At 37.7% G+C, this 17,512-nt stretch overlaps 1 protein-coding gene across 3 annotated transcripts in view; it reads right to left on the bottom strand.

Moving 5' to 3' along the window:
* MSRA (methionine sulfoxide reductase A) overlaps positions 1 to 17,512 on the bottom strand; it is a 438,844-nt gene that overhangs the window by 203,872 nt on the left and 217,460 nt on the right. For all 3 annotated transcript variants that reach the window (XM_029938554.1, XM_029938549.1, XM_029938543.1), the window contains one exon: positions 8,604 to 8,723. In XM_029938554.1, the coding sequence (XP_029794414.1) occupies positions 8,604 to 8,723 (120 nt within the window). The remainder of the gene's footprint in view (positions 1 to 8,603; positions 8,724 to 17,512) is intronic.

Raw genomic sequence — 17,512 nt, 5'->3', positions numbered from 1 at the left:
TGAAGCGCCTTCAGCCCAAGTGTTCTATGGTCACCCACTTTGAAAGCCACAGGACTAGAGGATGGGTAGGTCTCTTGCAGGCCTGAAATGCCCCCATGACCTATGCCTCAGAACTGACATCAGCCCTTCGGAGGAGTAGCCCTTCTTGTCAAGAAGCCAAGCTTGTCTTTTCTAGTGACAAAGGCTTAGAAAATAAGAACAGTAGTTTTCCCATGACCTATATTTTGTCCTATCAGGCAGTGGGTCCATTCACCGAACTAATCTGTCTTGAACAATGATGTGGATGAGTTGGATGGAGGAGCTATATTTGGTCCCAGGATTATAACTATGAATCATAGGACTTCTGACCTCAGGGTTTGCTTTCTGCCAGGCGGTTTGAGACAGACCTGATACAGGTTCATCCTGCCTGCTACAAGTTCAAGGTCAATTTTATGTCTGACATATGAGGAACAAAAAGTGATCAAATTGCTTATAGCAAGAACAGAACACCAGAATTCTTGCATTTTTAGGAATATGCCAATAACTTAGTAATTTGCCCTGACTGACATTGAAATGAGTACAATAAGACTTACTACACACTAAAAAGAGATTTAATATAGTCTGCAAGGAATTTAGAAAGAGTTTTACATTGCTTGGTAAAATCTGCTAATAACAGAACTCATCACTACTTCAAAGAAAAATGGGATCATTAATCTCATGCAAGATACATAGACATGTACATCCACCCAAACACTTCAAAAATTAAGTCAAACTAAAAAAGTATACTGAGTTGCTTTATATTAATGGGGAAATTATTCAATGCTTTGTTAGAGCTCTTCAGCTCTTGGAAATAAGGGTATGCAATTGGAGAGGGGGTGGATATGACCTACAATGAACACTGACGAGGAAAAGGAGCAAATACCTTTCATTTGTTATGTTGTGTGCACATTCTGTAGGTGGATCCTAGTCCACTACCAAGGGATGCTTCATGACCCTTCACTTTGATTTTTTTTAATGTTTTCATTTATTTTTGAGGGGAGGGGCACACAGTGTGAGTGGGGGTGGGGCAGAGGAAGAGGGAAACAGAATCCAAATCAGGCTTTAAGCTGTCAGCACAGAGCCTGACACAGGGCTCAAATCCATGAACCATGAGATCATGACCTGAGCTGAATTCAGATGTTTAATCAACTGAGCCACCCTAGCACCCCTTCACTTTGATGTTTAACATGCCCAAGAGCTAGAGTGGCAGAAAGCACATATTATCCTTGGCTTTCTAGAACACTTCCAATTTGAAATAATTTTATTTTCGAGTAAGAACCTCACCGTAACAGTACTGGCTTCATAAAATAGGACTGCCCCCATTTTACAAGAGAGGAAACAGTCCAGGAAGCAAAACATCTAGAACACGGACACCACTGGAAGGTGAAATGAGGACTCACATGCTCTGTTCCTCCCAGACTAGGCTCCTGCTCAGGACTGCATTTGGACATGTTGCCTGGAAATCCACAGGAGTGTTCCATTGAAAGAAAGTATCTGGGACTCAGCTTCTCGGTGGTGATTGTGTAAATGCCACTTCTGAGAAAAAGTTATGCAGTCCCTTTCATGCTTCTGGTTTGGGTGCTACTTGGCTGTGCAGATTTCTAAAGCTTTTGAATAGACTAATAAACATGGAATTGTTCTGAACATCTGTAAGCAAAATACGAAAAGATATTACCCAGTGAATGAACATCCTGGGTTTTCTCGCCAGAAATGGGGTTATTTGTGTATTAGGCTAATGCACTGAAATTAACCCAGAATGCTTACCCATTGCAGAATGTCTTTTCATATTTTCATCTGTGTAGTCATTATTATGAAATGTAAGAATAATTCTCTATCAGGGTATTCAGGAATCTGAATAGCTCAATTACTTCTAAAATCAATGTAGTAAAGCAACAGCATGCCAGTTAATCAGTCGGTTTGCATAACAAATGTTTGGAGGAGTTAGTATGTTTGTGTGTGTGTGTGTGCACGCATGTGTGTGTAAAGAGAAATCCAGGGTCAGCGCAACACTTTAAAACAAATTTGAAAGATCAAGCTTCCATCTGACTTCAGAGAAAGAATTCTGGAAGACAGGTACTATTTCATTCATTTAAGAAAGGTTATATGAAATCTAGGCTCCTCGTGGTTGCATCATTCTAGGTTTCTGTGAGTTCTCTAGTGCTAGGCATATACTGAGCTTTTAAGAACACCAAATAAATGAATAAATCCTTGGAAGTCATTTTAGGATTAGAATAGTGGCCACTAGGACTTAGATTACTTCTCAGTACACTATTAGAAACAGATCTGAAACATTACAAGAAATAGTGGCTGAACAGGGGCACCTGGGTGGCTCAGTCAGTTTAGCATCCGACTTTGGTTCAGGTCATGATTCATGGGTTCAAGCCCCACATCAGGCTCTGTGCTGACAGTTAGCTCAGAGCCTGGAGCCTGTCTTCAGATTCTGTATCTCCCTCTCTCTCTGACCTTCCCTGCTCATGCTCGCTCGCTCTCTCTCTCTCTCTCTCTCTCTCTCTCTCTCTCCTCTCTCTCAAAAATAAATAAAACATTAAAAAAAATTTTTAACTTAGTGGCTGAACAGTGGCCATGAACAATGCCACCTCACTTCCAAGTTATGACTGAGTTCCCAGTGCAGGAGCTGGTGATAGGCAGCTCTAAGAAGGCTCAGAACCCAGGCCTGGAACATCTATAGGAGATGCAAGTTTCTTAGCCTGTGGCTCTGGGCTCAGTGCTAATTGATGAACCCAAGGAAGGGAAGTTTAAGTGCCTGCTACATGAGAAAGGTCACTTTTAAAACAGGTTTAAATGAAATAATGGACACATGAGACGGGCTGGAATCTCCAAGGAAATGCAAGGAGGCAATCGCAGCCTTTGGAAAATCACTGTGGTCTGCCTTCTCTCAGCTTTGAAGGACAAAATTCCATTTTTATCATTTAATTTAACCCAACGTTAATGCAATATGAAGAGAATGACCTGTGTAGACTAAACTCATAATAAACTGAGATATACATCTCAGAGTGGCATTTAATTGAGTTTGAAATGAGAATTAGAACTGGCTGATCAACCTGGTCTCACTGTATTTTCTTTCTGTAAATAATCTCCACAGGAGGACAAATGATGAGACGTTTCTACAGAGTGTGGATTAGAATAAGAGGCATTACTGATTAGACTTAAAAACATCAGGTGTCAGACTTTGGGAGTCTGTCCAGCAGCCAAACCTCACAGAGCAACCCGGAGGGTGCCCTCAGGTCTTCTTTCCCAGGCTGGCCTGGCTGAACAACCCCCCTGCCAAGGCCCTCTTGTTTATCCTTTTTATAAAGGGCAAGGGCATTCCACTGGAGGTCCTATAGAACCTGGAAGTCAAGCTCTCTTCTAAGTGACTGCCTGCCTCCAGTCTGAGGCATTACAGGCTTATTTTATATTTTATTCCCAAAGGGCAAGTTTAGTGCCTTGAGGAATTGTTGTCCTTTGTATCTTGTGTAGATGTCAGGCTCAAGTATCACACAGATCACCCGGCATGTAACATACCTATTAGTGAGCCATCAAAGAATGTTCCACGGACATGTCAGAGTCAACTCTATTCATGTGTCACCATGGGATCACTTCTTTTCCTGGTTGTTACCAGAAGTCATACAGCTTTTCTATGTGCCTGAAGCTCAGGTTTCAGAATCACAGGGGCATCAATAGCCTCAAAGAAATATCATTCCAACATTAATATGCATCCTACCTGGATACACACCTGCTTTTACAATCACACACACACTAGCTCACTCACTCCTCCCCTGAGGCAGAGCCTACCCACTAGCATGTGGGCATGACAAACTCCAGCCAACATTTCTGGTTCCATGACTTGTGATCACCAATCTGTGTGCCAAGACAATGATGTGGAAGTTCTGCCATTAGTCGTCATGTGTTGGGTTGGGTGTGGGGGAAGGGGTAAGTGGTAGAGCTAGAATGGCTAGCTCTGGACTTTTGGATTTTGAAAGTTGCTCCCTGGCCCCTGTCCAAGTTCTACCCCTCTAATTCTAGCATCTGCCCCAAGAAGCCAAATGGTATCTTAGGCTCTCATGTACTTGCAATATGAGAGAAGGAATTTGGCAGACAGTCCAGTTCCTTAGGCGTCATTTCTTGGATGAATGAATGAATGAATAAATGAATGAAGGAATATGTTTACAAAAGACTTTTGGTTGTGACCAGAATTTTATAAATTTAATTACAAACACAAGAGTAAGTCATTTTGAAACTAATCCAGACACTGAAGCACAGACTAGTAGTTCTCTCATATGAAACCTCAGCAATTATTATGCATCTTAGTGGAGCCTTGGTTTTTCTTCCTTGCAAGTCAGACCCCTCCAGGGCTGACTTGTTCATTAAGGCTTCAGCAAGGAAGTCCTGCCAGTATAATGTGCTTACTGTCTCCCCCATCCTCTCCTTGGTCAAAAATCTTTAATTAGCTGGTTACCATAATTACTCTAGCTCAGGACCTTGTTTGTTCTCCTTCCCTGCTATTCTAGGCATCTGAAGGCTCTACCACTTCTGTGCCAGAGGGTCGGGTCCTTTCTATCACAGTTTCTCTCTGTCTTTTTGTTTTCTCCTTTCATGATCAGGACAAAAAAAAAAAAAAAAAAAAAAAAGCCCAGGGAAAGAAATCATCTCTCTTTCTGTGTCTGGATAAGACCCCATAACCATCTTTTCCCAATCAGGAACAAGTTTCCATGACAACCATGTTTCCCAATGCCACCACTAACTTAGCAGGTAGTGTTCACATCAAATACAGAGTTCTTTACCAACCTCCATGGCTTCTGTATAAGACTCTAAGATACCAGCTGTTTGCATAAACTGCATCGTAAAAGAGTTCTGTTCTTTGTCCTTCTAAACATCAGAGAGACAAAAAAAAATTGCTTAGTATTTTCTTTACCACAATCATTAAAAAGCACACCAATTTTTCAAAAGTATAGCAGAAGGATGGACCTGAAAGAGACTGTGTGACTTGGTTGAGGGAAGTATGAATGGGTGAACAAAGAATCACTGGGATATTACAAGTGGGTGACTGGCACCATGGTCAGTGGCATAAAGTTAGAGCTGAGAGCTGATGAGGTTGGAATTCCTGCTATACATGACCTTAGGGAAGTTACTTTTCCTCTCTGAGCCTCAATACTCCCTCTGTAAAAGACAGAAACTGAGACACTTCATGAAATTCTTTGGAAGATTGGATGGAAGAAAAGTAAAGGTACAAAAAGTGCTTATTACAGGGTCTGGCACATAGTAGGAGTTCAACAAAGGGCAACTAGCATGCTGTTCTTACTAACATAAAGAGTTGAATTGGAAAAAGTCTGAGCAAACAAGCAACCACAGTATTCTAATTGATTATTACCATTTTGCTAGTGGAGAATAATGGTATAAGCAGTAGATATTTGGAGGTTTTCTTAGCAACCTTTTCTTTTAGGCTATTAAGTCATGTCTGCAATTATGGGAAGGAATCTATTCATTTCCATTCCTGAGACTTAAGAGGATACACCTGGGCAATCTCCAGGGTTCATCTGAATCTATTTATAGCTATGCATAAGCATTTGTTTAATTCAGAAACAGATGCAAGGAAAAAAACTGGATTAACCATGGAAGTATTAGTTCGATCTTCCACATTCTCAACACCAATGAGAGTAGTCCAATTATTTTGTAAAGGCAAAAAAGAAAATGCATGTTTTTATGATATTTTCAATATTGCAGAGCTCGAATTTCATTTCCAAATCAGAATTCATATTGTAGCAAACAAACCAACATGCTCATTATTGAACAAACTCCCATACTCCAACTCTTCCCTGACCTGCATCCACGGTGCCCTTGGAGAGTTGAGAGGGCCCTCTCCAAATTACACCAATTTAACTCTTTATTTTATTTATTTTATTTATTGTTAAATGTTTTCATTTATTTCTTGACAGAGAGAGAGAGAGAGAGACAGTGTGAGCAGGGGAGGGTCAGAGAGAGAGGGAGACAAAGAATCCAAAGACAGACTTCAGGCTCTGAGCTAGCTGTCAGCACAGAGCCCAATGCAGGGCCCATACCCATGAACCGTGAGATCATGACCTGAGCCAAAGTCGGACACTTAACCAAATGAACCACCCAGGTGCCCCTCAACACTTTATTTTAAAAGATAAAACTATTTATGCATTTTTAAAATCCCATTTTTATCAATATGTTGGACTAAATATCTAGATAATAAACCCTCCCTATTAAGAACTCTTAAAATAGTGAATGAAATACTCTTTTTAAAAAATGTGTTTTACATTGTGGATGTTCTTCAAAAAATTAAAGATAAACTATCAAATGATCTAGCAGTCTGTCTTCTGGCTGTATATCCTAGTGAAATGAAATCAGGAACTCAAAGAGAGCTATTCCTCACATTCACCTCAGCATTATCCATGACAGCCATGGTTTGGAAACAACCTAAGTGTCCGTCAGCAGAAGAATGGATAAAGATATCATGGCAAGTAGACAATGGGATAGTAACCAGCATTACACAAGAAGGAAATTCTGTCATTTGCAACAACATGGATGAAACTGGAAGAAAGTATGCTAAGTGAAATTAATCTAGACACAGACAAAATGTATACTACATGTTCTCACTGGTATGTGGAATCTAAAAGAAAATTAAAGAAAAGAAAAGAAACAAAATCTCAATGAAGCAGAGAGAAGAAAGGTGCTTACCAGACAAGAGGAGAAGGAAACAGGGAAATTTTGGTCAAAGGTTACAAACTTTCTCTTTATATAGGATGAATTAGTTCTAGAAGTCTAAGGTACAGCATGGTAATGGTAGTTAATAATACTTTATTGTTCACTTGAAATTTGATAAGAGAGTAGATCACAGGTACTCTCCCTACAAAAAGAAAAGTATGTGAGATGATAATGTTATGGATGATGGAGACGATAATGAGGAGATGAACATTAGTTAAGCTAATGTTAATTAGCTTGACTATTAGTAATCATTTCACTATGTATAGCAAAACATCATGTCATACATCTCAAATGCATTCCTTTTTTTTTCTTTTTTTTTTTTTGAAAAATAAAAGTGTCTAAAAGAAAAGAAAGAAACTATGTTTTAAATGCTACTTGATGGGGCTCCTGGGTGGCTCAGTCAGCTAAGTGTCTGACTCTTGATTTCAGCTCAGGTCATGATCTCACAGTTTGTGAGTTCAAGCGCTGCATCCAGCTTTGTGCTGACAGCGCAGAGCCTGCTTGAAATTCTCTCCCTCTCTCTCTGCCCCACCCACCTTACCCCATCCCCTCAAAACAAATAAATAAATAAATAAATGCTAACTGAGCTGGCAGAGAAGTAAAGGAAATCTTTGAAGGTCGGAACAAAAACCAAATCCAGAATGGTTACCTGGTACTTGAGCTAGAATCTGCCATGGGGCATCTGCCTATCCTGCTAGCCAAATATTTTTCTGAAAAGGGCTAGATCATAAATATTTTAAGTTTTGCACCATACCATCTCTGTCATATCCACTCAACTCTGCCATTGTGCCATGAAAGCATTCATACGTAATATATAAATAAATGGGTGTGGCTATGCTTCTATATGACTTTATTTATGCAAACTGGAAGTGGGCAGCCTGCAAGCCAGTTTGCCAATCCCTTCCTTATACACTAAATTTTAATGTCTTTTTTTTATTTATAGTTTATGGTCAAGTTGGTTTCCATATAACACCCAGTGCTCTTCCCCACAAGTGCCCTCCTCCATGAGTATCACCCCCTTCCCCTTCTCCCCTCCCCCATCAGCCCCCAGTTTGTTTTCAGTATTCAATAGTCTCTCATGATTTGCCTCCCTCCCTCTTGCTAACTCTTTCCCCCTACTTCCTCTTCCAATGGTCCTCTGTTAGGTTTCTCCTGTTAGACCTATAAGTGAAAACTTACCCACAGAGAAACAACTATGGTGTGTGATATATTTGTCCCATGTAATAGACTATTGCAGTCCTGCCTTTGAGGGATCCCTCCCAGATTGATTCTAGGCTATACCATGTGACCTGCTTTGGCCAATGGACAATAGTAAATGTGATATAAACAGACACTTGAAAGGTGCTAACAGAATGGGGCTTATCCTCTCTTGCTGTCACCACCATGTGAATGTGTGGGGTCAATGTGAATTTGCCTGGGGCCAGATAACAAAAAGCAACACCCAGCACCAAATGCAGACCTATCAGTGAAGCCATCCTAGATCAATTAGTCCCCAGGAGCCCCACCAGTTGACTGGAGTCACATGAGTGAGTTCAGACAAAACCCAGCAGAAGAACCGCCAAGATAAGCCCAGCTAAACTGCCTGACGCACATAATCATAAGCTAATAAATGACTGTTTTAGACTTAAGTTTTGTGGTGATTATTTTGCAACAGCTAAGTTATACATTTCATAAGAAATCTATTATCTTCTAAAAATATAAAGTGAGAGGCCAAGAAATATATTTATAGAAATGGGAATGAAAAGACTGAAGAAACACAAAAAATTGTATTTGCATTTTAAAGACCCCGTCACCTGCCAGCAGAGACAAGACCTTTCTTGCTCCTTATAATAGAACTTGGAACAAATACTTCATACCTGAACAAACTTCTTTATAAGTAGGATTGGAAGTGTAGCCTCCAGCATAACCAACTTGAGTTGAATATACTCCTTTTATGGTCCAGAATTTCCTCTCGGCTCCCCAGAAACAGCCCATTCCTAAGAAAAACATAAGACACTGATTAGTTCTTGTCAAAAACAAGCAGTAATTGCATATTAGAAACTGTTATATTAGAAAAGAGAAGTTGTTCATGTCATTTGGTAATCAAAAATAACTAAGATCTTATCTTTTAAAGAAGGACAGATTCATGGAAGCAACCTAAGTTTCTGTCTATACACAATGGATAAGGAAGATGTGGTACATGCATGCGCGCGCACACACGCACGCACACACACACACACAGAGGAATATTATGCAGCCACAAAAGGGATGAGATCTTGCCATTTGAGACAAAATGAATATACCTAGAGGGTATTATATTAAGTGAAATAAGTCAGAAAGATTAATACCATATGATTTCACTCACAAGTGGAATCAAAAAACTAGTAATAACCAATGAACAAACAACAAAAAGCAGGATCAGATCTATAAATACAGAAAACTGATGACTGACAGAGGAGAGGCGGGTCAGGGAGTTGGGCAAAATGGGTGAAGGGGAGTTGGAGGCATAGGCTCCCAGTTATGCGACGTATAAGTTATAGGAATAAAGGGCGTAGCATAAGGAATACAGTCACTGACACTGTAATGCCAGTGTCTCAGAACAGATGGCAGCTACGCCTGTGGTGAACACAGCATAATGTCTAAACCTGCTGAACCTCCATGTCGTACACCTAAAACTACTATAACACTGTATGTCAACTGTACTCAAATTAAAAGTGAAACATGTTAGAAGTCAAGAAGAAAAAATTAAGATTTTTTAACATCTAAAAATAATTTTATTTAATGTTATTTGCATAGAATGCCTATTTGCTTTAGTTGTGCACAAACTTAGAAAGCCTCAAATTTTACTCTGCTTTGTAGTAACAAAGCATTCCTTTCCAAATAATGGAGTAAAAAGACAACTGCATTTGATGAATTATTTCAACACTCAATTCAATGGACTTGCCAAAACATAATAACCTGTATTAATAGAATAAATTTATTTAATGATCACATTCTAGTCATGTATTTTTTTTTTCAGTTCATTCCTTTATTTTGAGAGTGGGCAGGGAGGGAGAGAGTAAGAGAAAGGGAGGGAGGGAAGGAGAGAGGAAGAAAGAGAGAGAAAACACAAGTGAGGTAGGGGCTGAGACAGAAGGGGACACAGAATCCAAAGCAGGCTCCAGGCTCCAAGCAGTCAGCACAGCGCCCAGTGTGGGGCTTGAACTCACAAAACAGTGAGATCATGACCTGAGCCAAAAGCAAGAATCTGACACTTAATGCACTGAGCCACCCAGGACCCCCCGGTAATGCTTTTATAAAAATTCTAACAAAGACAGGTAACACTGGGGCACTCAAGCATCCAACTCTTGATTTTGGCTCAGGTCATGATCTCACAGTTTGTGCATTCCAGCCCAGCGTGGGGTTCGGACAGTGTGGAGCCTGCTTGGGATTCTCTCTCTCTCCCTCTCTCTCTGCCCCTCGCCCACTCATGCACGTGTGCACATGTGTACACGTAACCCTCTCCCTCTCCCTCTTAAAAAAAAAAAGAAACTTTAAAAAAGAAAGGTAACACTAACTTACTGACCTCAGTGGGAAAACTTACCAAAATCAACACAGACTGATGCAGTTTTGAATTAACAATTTCACATACGTGTTCAGTTTCTTCAAAAACATTTAAGTCATTATAAACTTTCCTGTGACAAATCACTGTTCACCAAAGAGAATATTTTTCTGAGTTCTATTACTAATTATAATGAATGAAGAAAGAGAGGGAAGAGGGAAGGCAGAGAAAGAGACAACAAACGACAAATAAATACACAAGAAACTCACACACACAAAAAAGAGTATTCTATGTAGCAAACACTGTGCTCCTATCACTAGTTATTGGATTCTTTTGAACATATGGTAAAAACCAATACCTATATCCCAAGAATGTGCAGATTTACACACTTCGAAAATGTTGCTTTACGTCTCCCTGGGCTTCAAATAAAGAACCCTCATTTTCTACCAGAACTTTCTAGATCATCCACAACTACTATTCTGTGACCAATTTCAAGATGTAAACAAGATTACTGCCTCGTTCAAGTTTTATATGGCTTTATTAAGTCATATATAATTAAGATCTTGGGTAAAACAACAGTTGGCAAATTAATATATGCCTCCTACTCCTACAATAACTGGATTTGTTAGACTCGATGACAGAGTTGAAAGAAAAATTAAATGAAAGTTTACGGAAATTTTTGACATTTGTTAATAATCTACTTTAAAAATTCAGAGTGGTAATAACCAAAACACATTGTGCATAATGCTATACATTATACAAAAATATATTTGCTCAAATGTGAGGGGAAATATACTGACTAAAAATAGATTAACCGTTAAAAAATATGATAGAGTCAAATGATAAAAATTAATGCAGTAAAAAATACCGCTGTGATAACAATGCAACATGGAAATATGTATATGATTATATCATAATTAACTAAGGCTAAATTTAAAGGAAAAAAACACAAGTATGTTCTTATTACAACTATGAAAAAAACACTCATACCAAAATAGACCACAAAGAAATATACAAAGTTATAACCATGATTGTTTTATAGGAGTGAGAATACAGGAATGTTTTCATTTTTCAAGGTTTTCTGTAATAGATTGATATTATTTTAAAAATGAAAAATGTACACATTTTTTCAAAATAGAAAAAATTAAAAAAAAAACATAACCATATACACTGTTTGAGTTATAACTGCTAGATACCATCTTTCCTGTTTGCAAGTGAGTTGTTTGCTGCTAGAGAACATAGCTAAATATTTACTGAGTATTTGTAAAAATTGACTATTTTCAAATCTCTGGAATAAGAATTCACTATTAATTTTACTTCATTGCATTTGTGGGATGAGGGGAATTATATTAGTCAAGGTTTTACAGAGAAACAGGACGAATAGGATAGAGAGAGAGAGAGTGAGAGAGAGATTTATTATGAGGATTAGCTTCTGCAATTGTGGAGGCTGAGAAGTCCATGATGTATAGTCGGCAAGCCAGAGACCCAGGAAAGCTGCTACCATAATCCCAAAGTCCTGGAACCAGGGCAGTCAATGATGTAAGTCCCAGTCCACAGTCTGAAGGCCGGATAACCAGAAACACTGATGTATAAGGGCAGGGGAAGATGAATGCCCTAGCTCAGACAAAAAGTAAACTCACCCTTCTTCTGGCATCTTATTCTACCTGGGCCCTTGACAGACTGGATGATGCCCACCCCCATTGGTAGGGGTGACTTTCTTTCCTTAGTCTGCTAATTCACATTCTGATCTCTTCTAGAAACATCCTCACAGATACATCCAGGAGTGGCTACGTAGGCATCTCTTACCCATGTCAAATTGACACATAAAATTAACCATCACAGGAATGACAAAGTAAACCTCTGGAAGATAAATAAAAAGTGAGCTGGGCAGCATTACTGAGCACAAGAGGCTACAAACACCAGGAGGTGACTAGGCTACTAGTCACCAGGAGGTGACTAGTGTGATAGGTTGAAGGCTCAACTCTAGACCCTGAAGTTCAGACATCTGCCAAGTTCACTGAATAAAATACTTCTTTCACACACAATGACTAATATTAATGGTACAAAAAGGTACTTTGAGCCTGTGGTATTTACCGTACAAGGTACATTATGGGCCATTTTAGCAGCCAGCCTAACCTAACCTACAGTCTCATATTGATGGCCCAAACTCTGTATCTTCACTATATCCTCATGCTTTATAGATTTATAACACTTAAAATGGATCTTGGCCAAACCAAATAAAATCTTTGCAGCAAGTTATTTAATCCCCTTTTGATGTTTAATAGGGATGAAGAAGAGACCCCCGCTAGAGGGAGGATGACCTGGGCAAAGACCTGCAGGAGGTGGTCATGTGTGGCTGAAATAATGCCTCAGGGGCCTGGTGTGTAATCAATGTCAAAATTTCTGGAGAGATATTTAGCTTAGAATAAGGGTTATTGTAAGAATAAAACTCCCCCTTGAAGCAACCAGATATTTCATCTGGTGGCTTTCAGTATAACCTAAGCATTCAATTATTTGGTTTTGAGTGTGTGCATTTGTGCATGCACTTGAACTTCTAAGAAAACAAGTGTATGACAGAATTTCTCAGAACTCAGTAAACATACTCTAGTAATACAGTATTAGACTAATCTTAGTAAACATAATCTAGCAAAAAAACACAAACAACAAAAAGACATAGCATGCACTATAGTCTTTAAAATATTTTATATTTTAATTTTTTATTATAAAGGAAAACACAAGTACAGAAAAGCCACACAGATCACATGCATATCTCATGCACTATTATTAGACAAACATCCTTATAACTACCATCCAGGTCAACTAATAGAAGTTTCCTATCCCCCTCAGATATCCCTCCTTGGATCCACTCCAATCACAACTCCCTTCCTCCCCCTAAAAGTAACTGCTATTTGACTTACAATATTCACTTCCTTGTGTTTCTTTATATTTTTATCATTCAAGGTGTCCATTTGGATTCTATAGTTCGGTTGTGCTCATTTTTTAAAAATTTGATACATCCTTAAGTTTTTCTAATCAACACATTCCCTCGCCCTTCTTTCCTTTTAATTTATCCATTAAAGAAAACAAGGGCCACTGACCTGCAGAGCTGCCCACAGTGTAGATCTTGCCCACCGCATTCTCATGGTACAATTCAACCTGTTCCTCTATCCTTGGTATTTCCTGCCATTTGCAGCTGGATCAAGAACCTTGATCAGGCTCAGATTTCATCCTTTTGGCAAAACTACAGGTGGTACTAGGTTCCTTTTTATGTAACTTTAAATTTTTTTCCCAGCTTTATGGAGATATAATTGACCTATGACATTGTGTAAGTTTAAGGTATGCAACACAATTTGGCTTACATATATATTATGAATAACTACAACAATAAAGTTAGTTAACACATCCATCACCTCACATGATTACAATGTATTTTTTGTAGTGATAATATTTAAGATCTATTAGCAACCTTCAGGTGTACAATATTATTAACTATAGTAATCATAATGAATATTAGATCTCCAGAACTTATTCATCTTATAACCAGAAGTATTTACCCTTTGACCAACATCTGTCCATTTCCCCCACCTCCACCTCCCCAATCCCCAGAAACTATCATTCTACTCTCCATTTATATGAATTTTATATATATATATATATACATATATATATATGTAATTCCAATGTTAATGAGATCATACAATATTTGTCTTTCTTGGTCTGACTTATTTCACTTAGCATAATGCTCTCAACATCTATCCAGGTTGTTACAAATGGGAGGATTTCCTTCTTTTTATGGCTGAATAGTACTTCAGTGTATACATACCACATCTTTTTATCTAATCTGTCAAAACACATTTAGGTTATTTCCAATGTCTTGGTTACTGTGAATAATGTTGGAATGAACATGGGGGTATAGTTATCTCTTCAAGATAGTGATTTCATTTCCTTCAGATATATACCCAGAAGAAGTACGCTTGATCACATGCTAGTTCCATTTTTAATTTTGGAGGCACTTCCATTTTGTTTTCCATAATGGCTGTGCCAATTTACATTCTTATCAACAGCATACTGGGGCTCCTTTTATTCCTCACCCTAGGGAGCACACGTGACCATTAAGCTCAGTCTTTTTGGTAACCACCATTCCTACAGGTGTGAGATGATACTTAAATGCCATTTTGATTTGCATTTCTCAGGTCATTTGTGATTTTGAGTGTCTTTTCATGTACCTGTTGGCCATTTGCATGTCTTCTTTGTAAAAATGTCTATTCGGGTCCTCTGCCATTTTTAATTAAATTGTATGTTTTTTTGGTATTGAGTTGTATGAGTTCCTAATAGGTTTTGGAATTAAACCCTTCTCTGATACATCGTTTGTAAATATTTTCTCCATTCCATTGCCTCTTTATTCTGCTGATTGTTTCTATGACTATGCAGAAGCTTCATATTTTGATGTAATCCCACTTACTTGATTTTGCTTTTGTTGCTTCTGCTTTTGGTGTCATATCCAAAATATCATTGCCAAGACCAATGCCAAGAAGCTTTTTTTCTAAGTTTTCTTCTAAAAGTTTTGTGATTTTGGGTCACATGTTCAAGTCTTCAATCTATTTCAAATTTTTTTCTGTGTGACTGGTGTTATGATAGGGGTCCAGTTTCATTCTTATGCATGTGAACATCCATTTTTCTCAGCATCATCTGTTTAAAAAACTATCTTTTCCTCCATTCAGTATTCTTGGCTTTTCTGTTATTAGTTAGCCATATATGTGTGAGCTTATTTCTGGGCTTTCTATTCTATTTCATTGTTCTGTGTGTCTGATTTTATGTCTACAGTTTTGATTACTATAGCTTTGTAGTATAATTTGAAATCATATAATGTGATACCTAGAGCTTTGTTCTTCTTTCTCAGATTTGCTATTTGCGGTCTTTTGTAGTTCCATACAAACTTGAAAATTCTTTTTCTATTTCTGTGAAAAATGCCATTGGAACTTTGATATTAGGTTTGTAAATATATAGATGGCTTTAGGGAGTATAGAATCTTAACAATACTAATTCATTCAATTCATGAACATGGAATATCTTTCGATTTCTTTGTATCTTCTTCAATTTCTTTTATCAATATCTTATAGTTTTTAGTACACAGATTATTTCACTACTTCAGGTAAATTTATTCCTAAGCATTTTGTTGGTTTTGATATCTCTGTGAGTGGGACTTTCCTTTTTTTTTTTTTAACTTTTTAAATATTTATTTTTAGACAGAGAAAGACAGAGTGCAAACAAGGGAGGGGCAGAGATAAAAGCAGACACAGAATCTGAAACAGGCTCCAGACTCTGAGCTGTCAACGCAGAACCCGATGCAGGGCTCAAACCCACAAACCAAGATATCATAACCCAAGAGAAGTCAGATGCTTAACGAACTGAGCCACCCAGGTGCCCCATGTTTTCTTTATTTCTCTTTCAGGTATTTCATTGTTAGCATATAGAAATGCAACTGATTTTTGTATGGTGAATTTATATCCTGAAACTTTACTTAATTCACTGATTTGTTCTAACAGGGTTTTTTGGTGACGATTTTAGGATTTTTTTCCATATAAAATAATGTGATCTGCAGACAGAAAATTTTACTTCTTCCTTTCTGACTGGATGCCTTTTAATTCTTTTTCTTGCCTAAGTATTCTGGCTAAAACTTCCAGTACCATATCAAATAGGACTTTTGAAAGGGGGCACTCTTGTGTTATTTCTGATCTGAGCAGAAAAATCTTTCAGCTTTTTCACCACTGAGTACAAACAATGTTAACTATGGGTCTGTTAACGATATGGCCTTTATTATGTTGAGGTATGTTCCCTCTATGGCTTCTCAAATACGTTGAGAGCTTTTGTCAGGAAAGGGTGTGGAATTTTGGCAAACAGTTTTTCTGCATCTTTGAGTCATATGATTTTTATCCTTCATTCCATTTATGTATATCACATTTATTGTTTTACATATGTTGAACCATCCTTGAATCCCAGAGATAAATCCCACTTGATTATAGTGTATGATCCTTGCATGTGCTATTGAGTTTTGCTTGCTAATATTTTGTTGAGAATTTTTGCATTTATATTCTTCAGAGATGCTGGCCTCTAGTTTTCTTATAGCATCTTTACCTAACTTTGGTATCAGGGTAATGCTCTCGTCATTAAATGAGTTTCAAAATGTTCCTTTCTCTTCAATTTTTTTGGAAGAATTTGAGAAGGATCAGCATTAACTCTTCTTTAATGTTTGGTAGAATTCACCAGTGAAGCCATCTATCCCAGGCTTTTTTTGTTGTAAGATTTTTTATTACTCCTTAGTCATATTGACTTATTCAGACTGTCTATTTCTTCATCATTCAGTCTTGGTAGGCTGTATGTTTCTAGGAATTTATGCATTTCTTCTAGGTTATCTGTTTTGTTGCCATATAATTTTTCATAGTAGTTTCTCATGATCCTTTGTATTTCTGTGGTATCAACTGTAATGTCTCCTCTTTCATTTATAGTTTTATTTTATCTCTCTCTTTTTCTTGATTAGTCTAGCTAAACATTTGTCAATTTTATTTATCTTTAAAAAAACCAACTCTTAGTGTCATTTATTTTTTTCCTATTATCTTTCTAGTCTCTATTCCATTCATTTCTGCTCTGATTCCTATTATTTTCTTCCTTCTGCTAACTCTGGGATTAGTCTGTTCTTTTTCTAAACGCTTCAGGTGTACGGTAAGGTTGTTTAGTTGAGATATTTATCTCTATAACCTTCCCTCATAGAACCGTTTTTGCTGCATCCTATAACTTTTGGTATGTGTGTTTTCATTTTAATTTGTTTCAAAATATTTTATGACTTCCCTTTTGAGTCCTTCTTTAACTCAGGAGTGTGTAGTTTAAATTCCACAAATATATTTTTTAATTTTTCAATTTTTATCCTGTTATATATTTCAACTTTCATACTATTATTTTTGGAAAATATATCAGCTATGATTTCAACCTTCTCAAATTTGTTAAGGTTGCTTTGTGGTCCAACATTTGGCTTACCCTGGAGAATGTTCCACATACACTTGCAAAGAATGTGTATTTTGAAGCTGTTGGATGTAATGTTCTGTATATGTTTGTCAGGTACATTTGGTTTATAGTCTTATTCAGATCTGCTGTTTCCATATTCACCTGCTGTCTGGGTGATCTATCCAACGTTTAAAGAGAGGAACTGAAGTCTCTTACTATTATTGTATTACCATCTATTTCTCCTTT

Source organism: Suricata suricatta, chromosome 1 (genome assembly GCF_006229205.1).
Source record: "Suricata suricatta isolate VVHF042 chromosome 1, meerkat_22Aug2017_6uvM2_HiC, whole genome shotgun sequence".
NCBI classification, from domain to species: domain Eukaryota; kingdom Metazoa; phylum Chordata; class Mammalia; order Carnivora; family Herpestidae; genus Suricata; species Suricata suricatta.
Note: the sequence above shows the minus strand (reverse complement) of the source record. Positions and strands in the feature narration are given on the sequence as shown.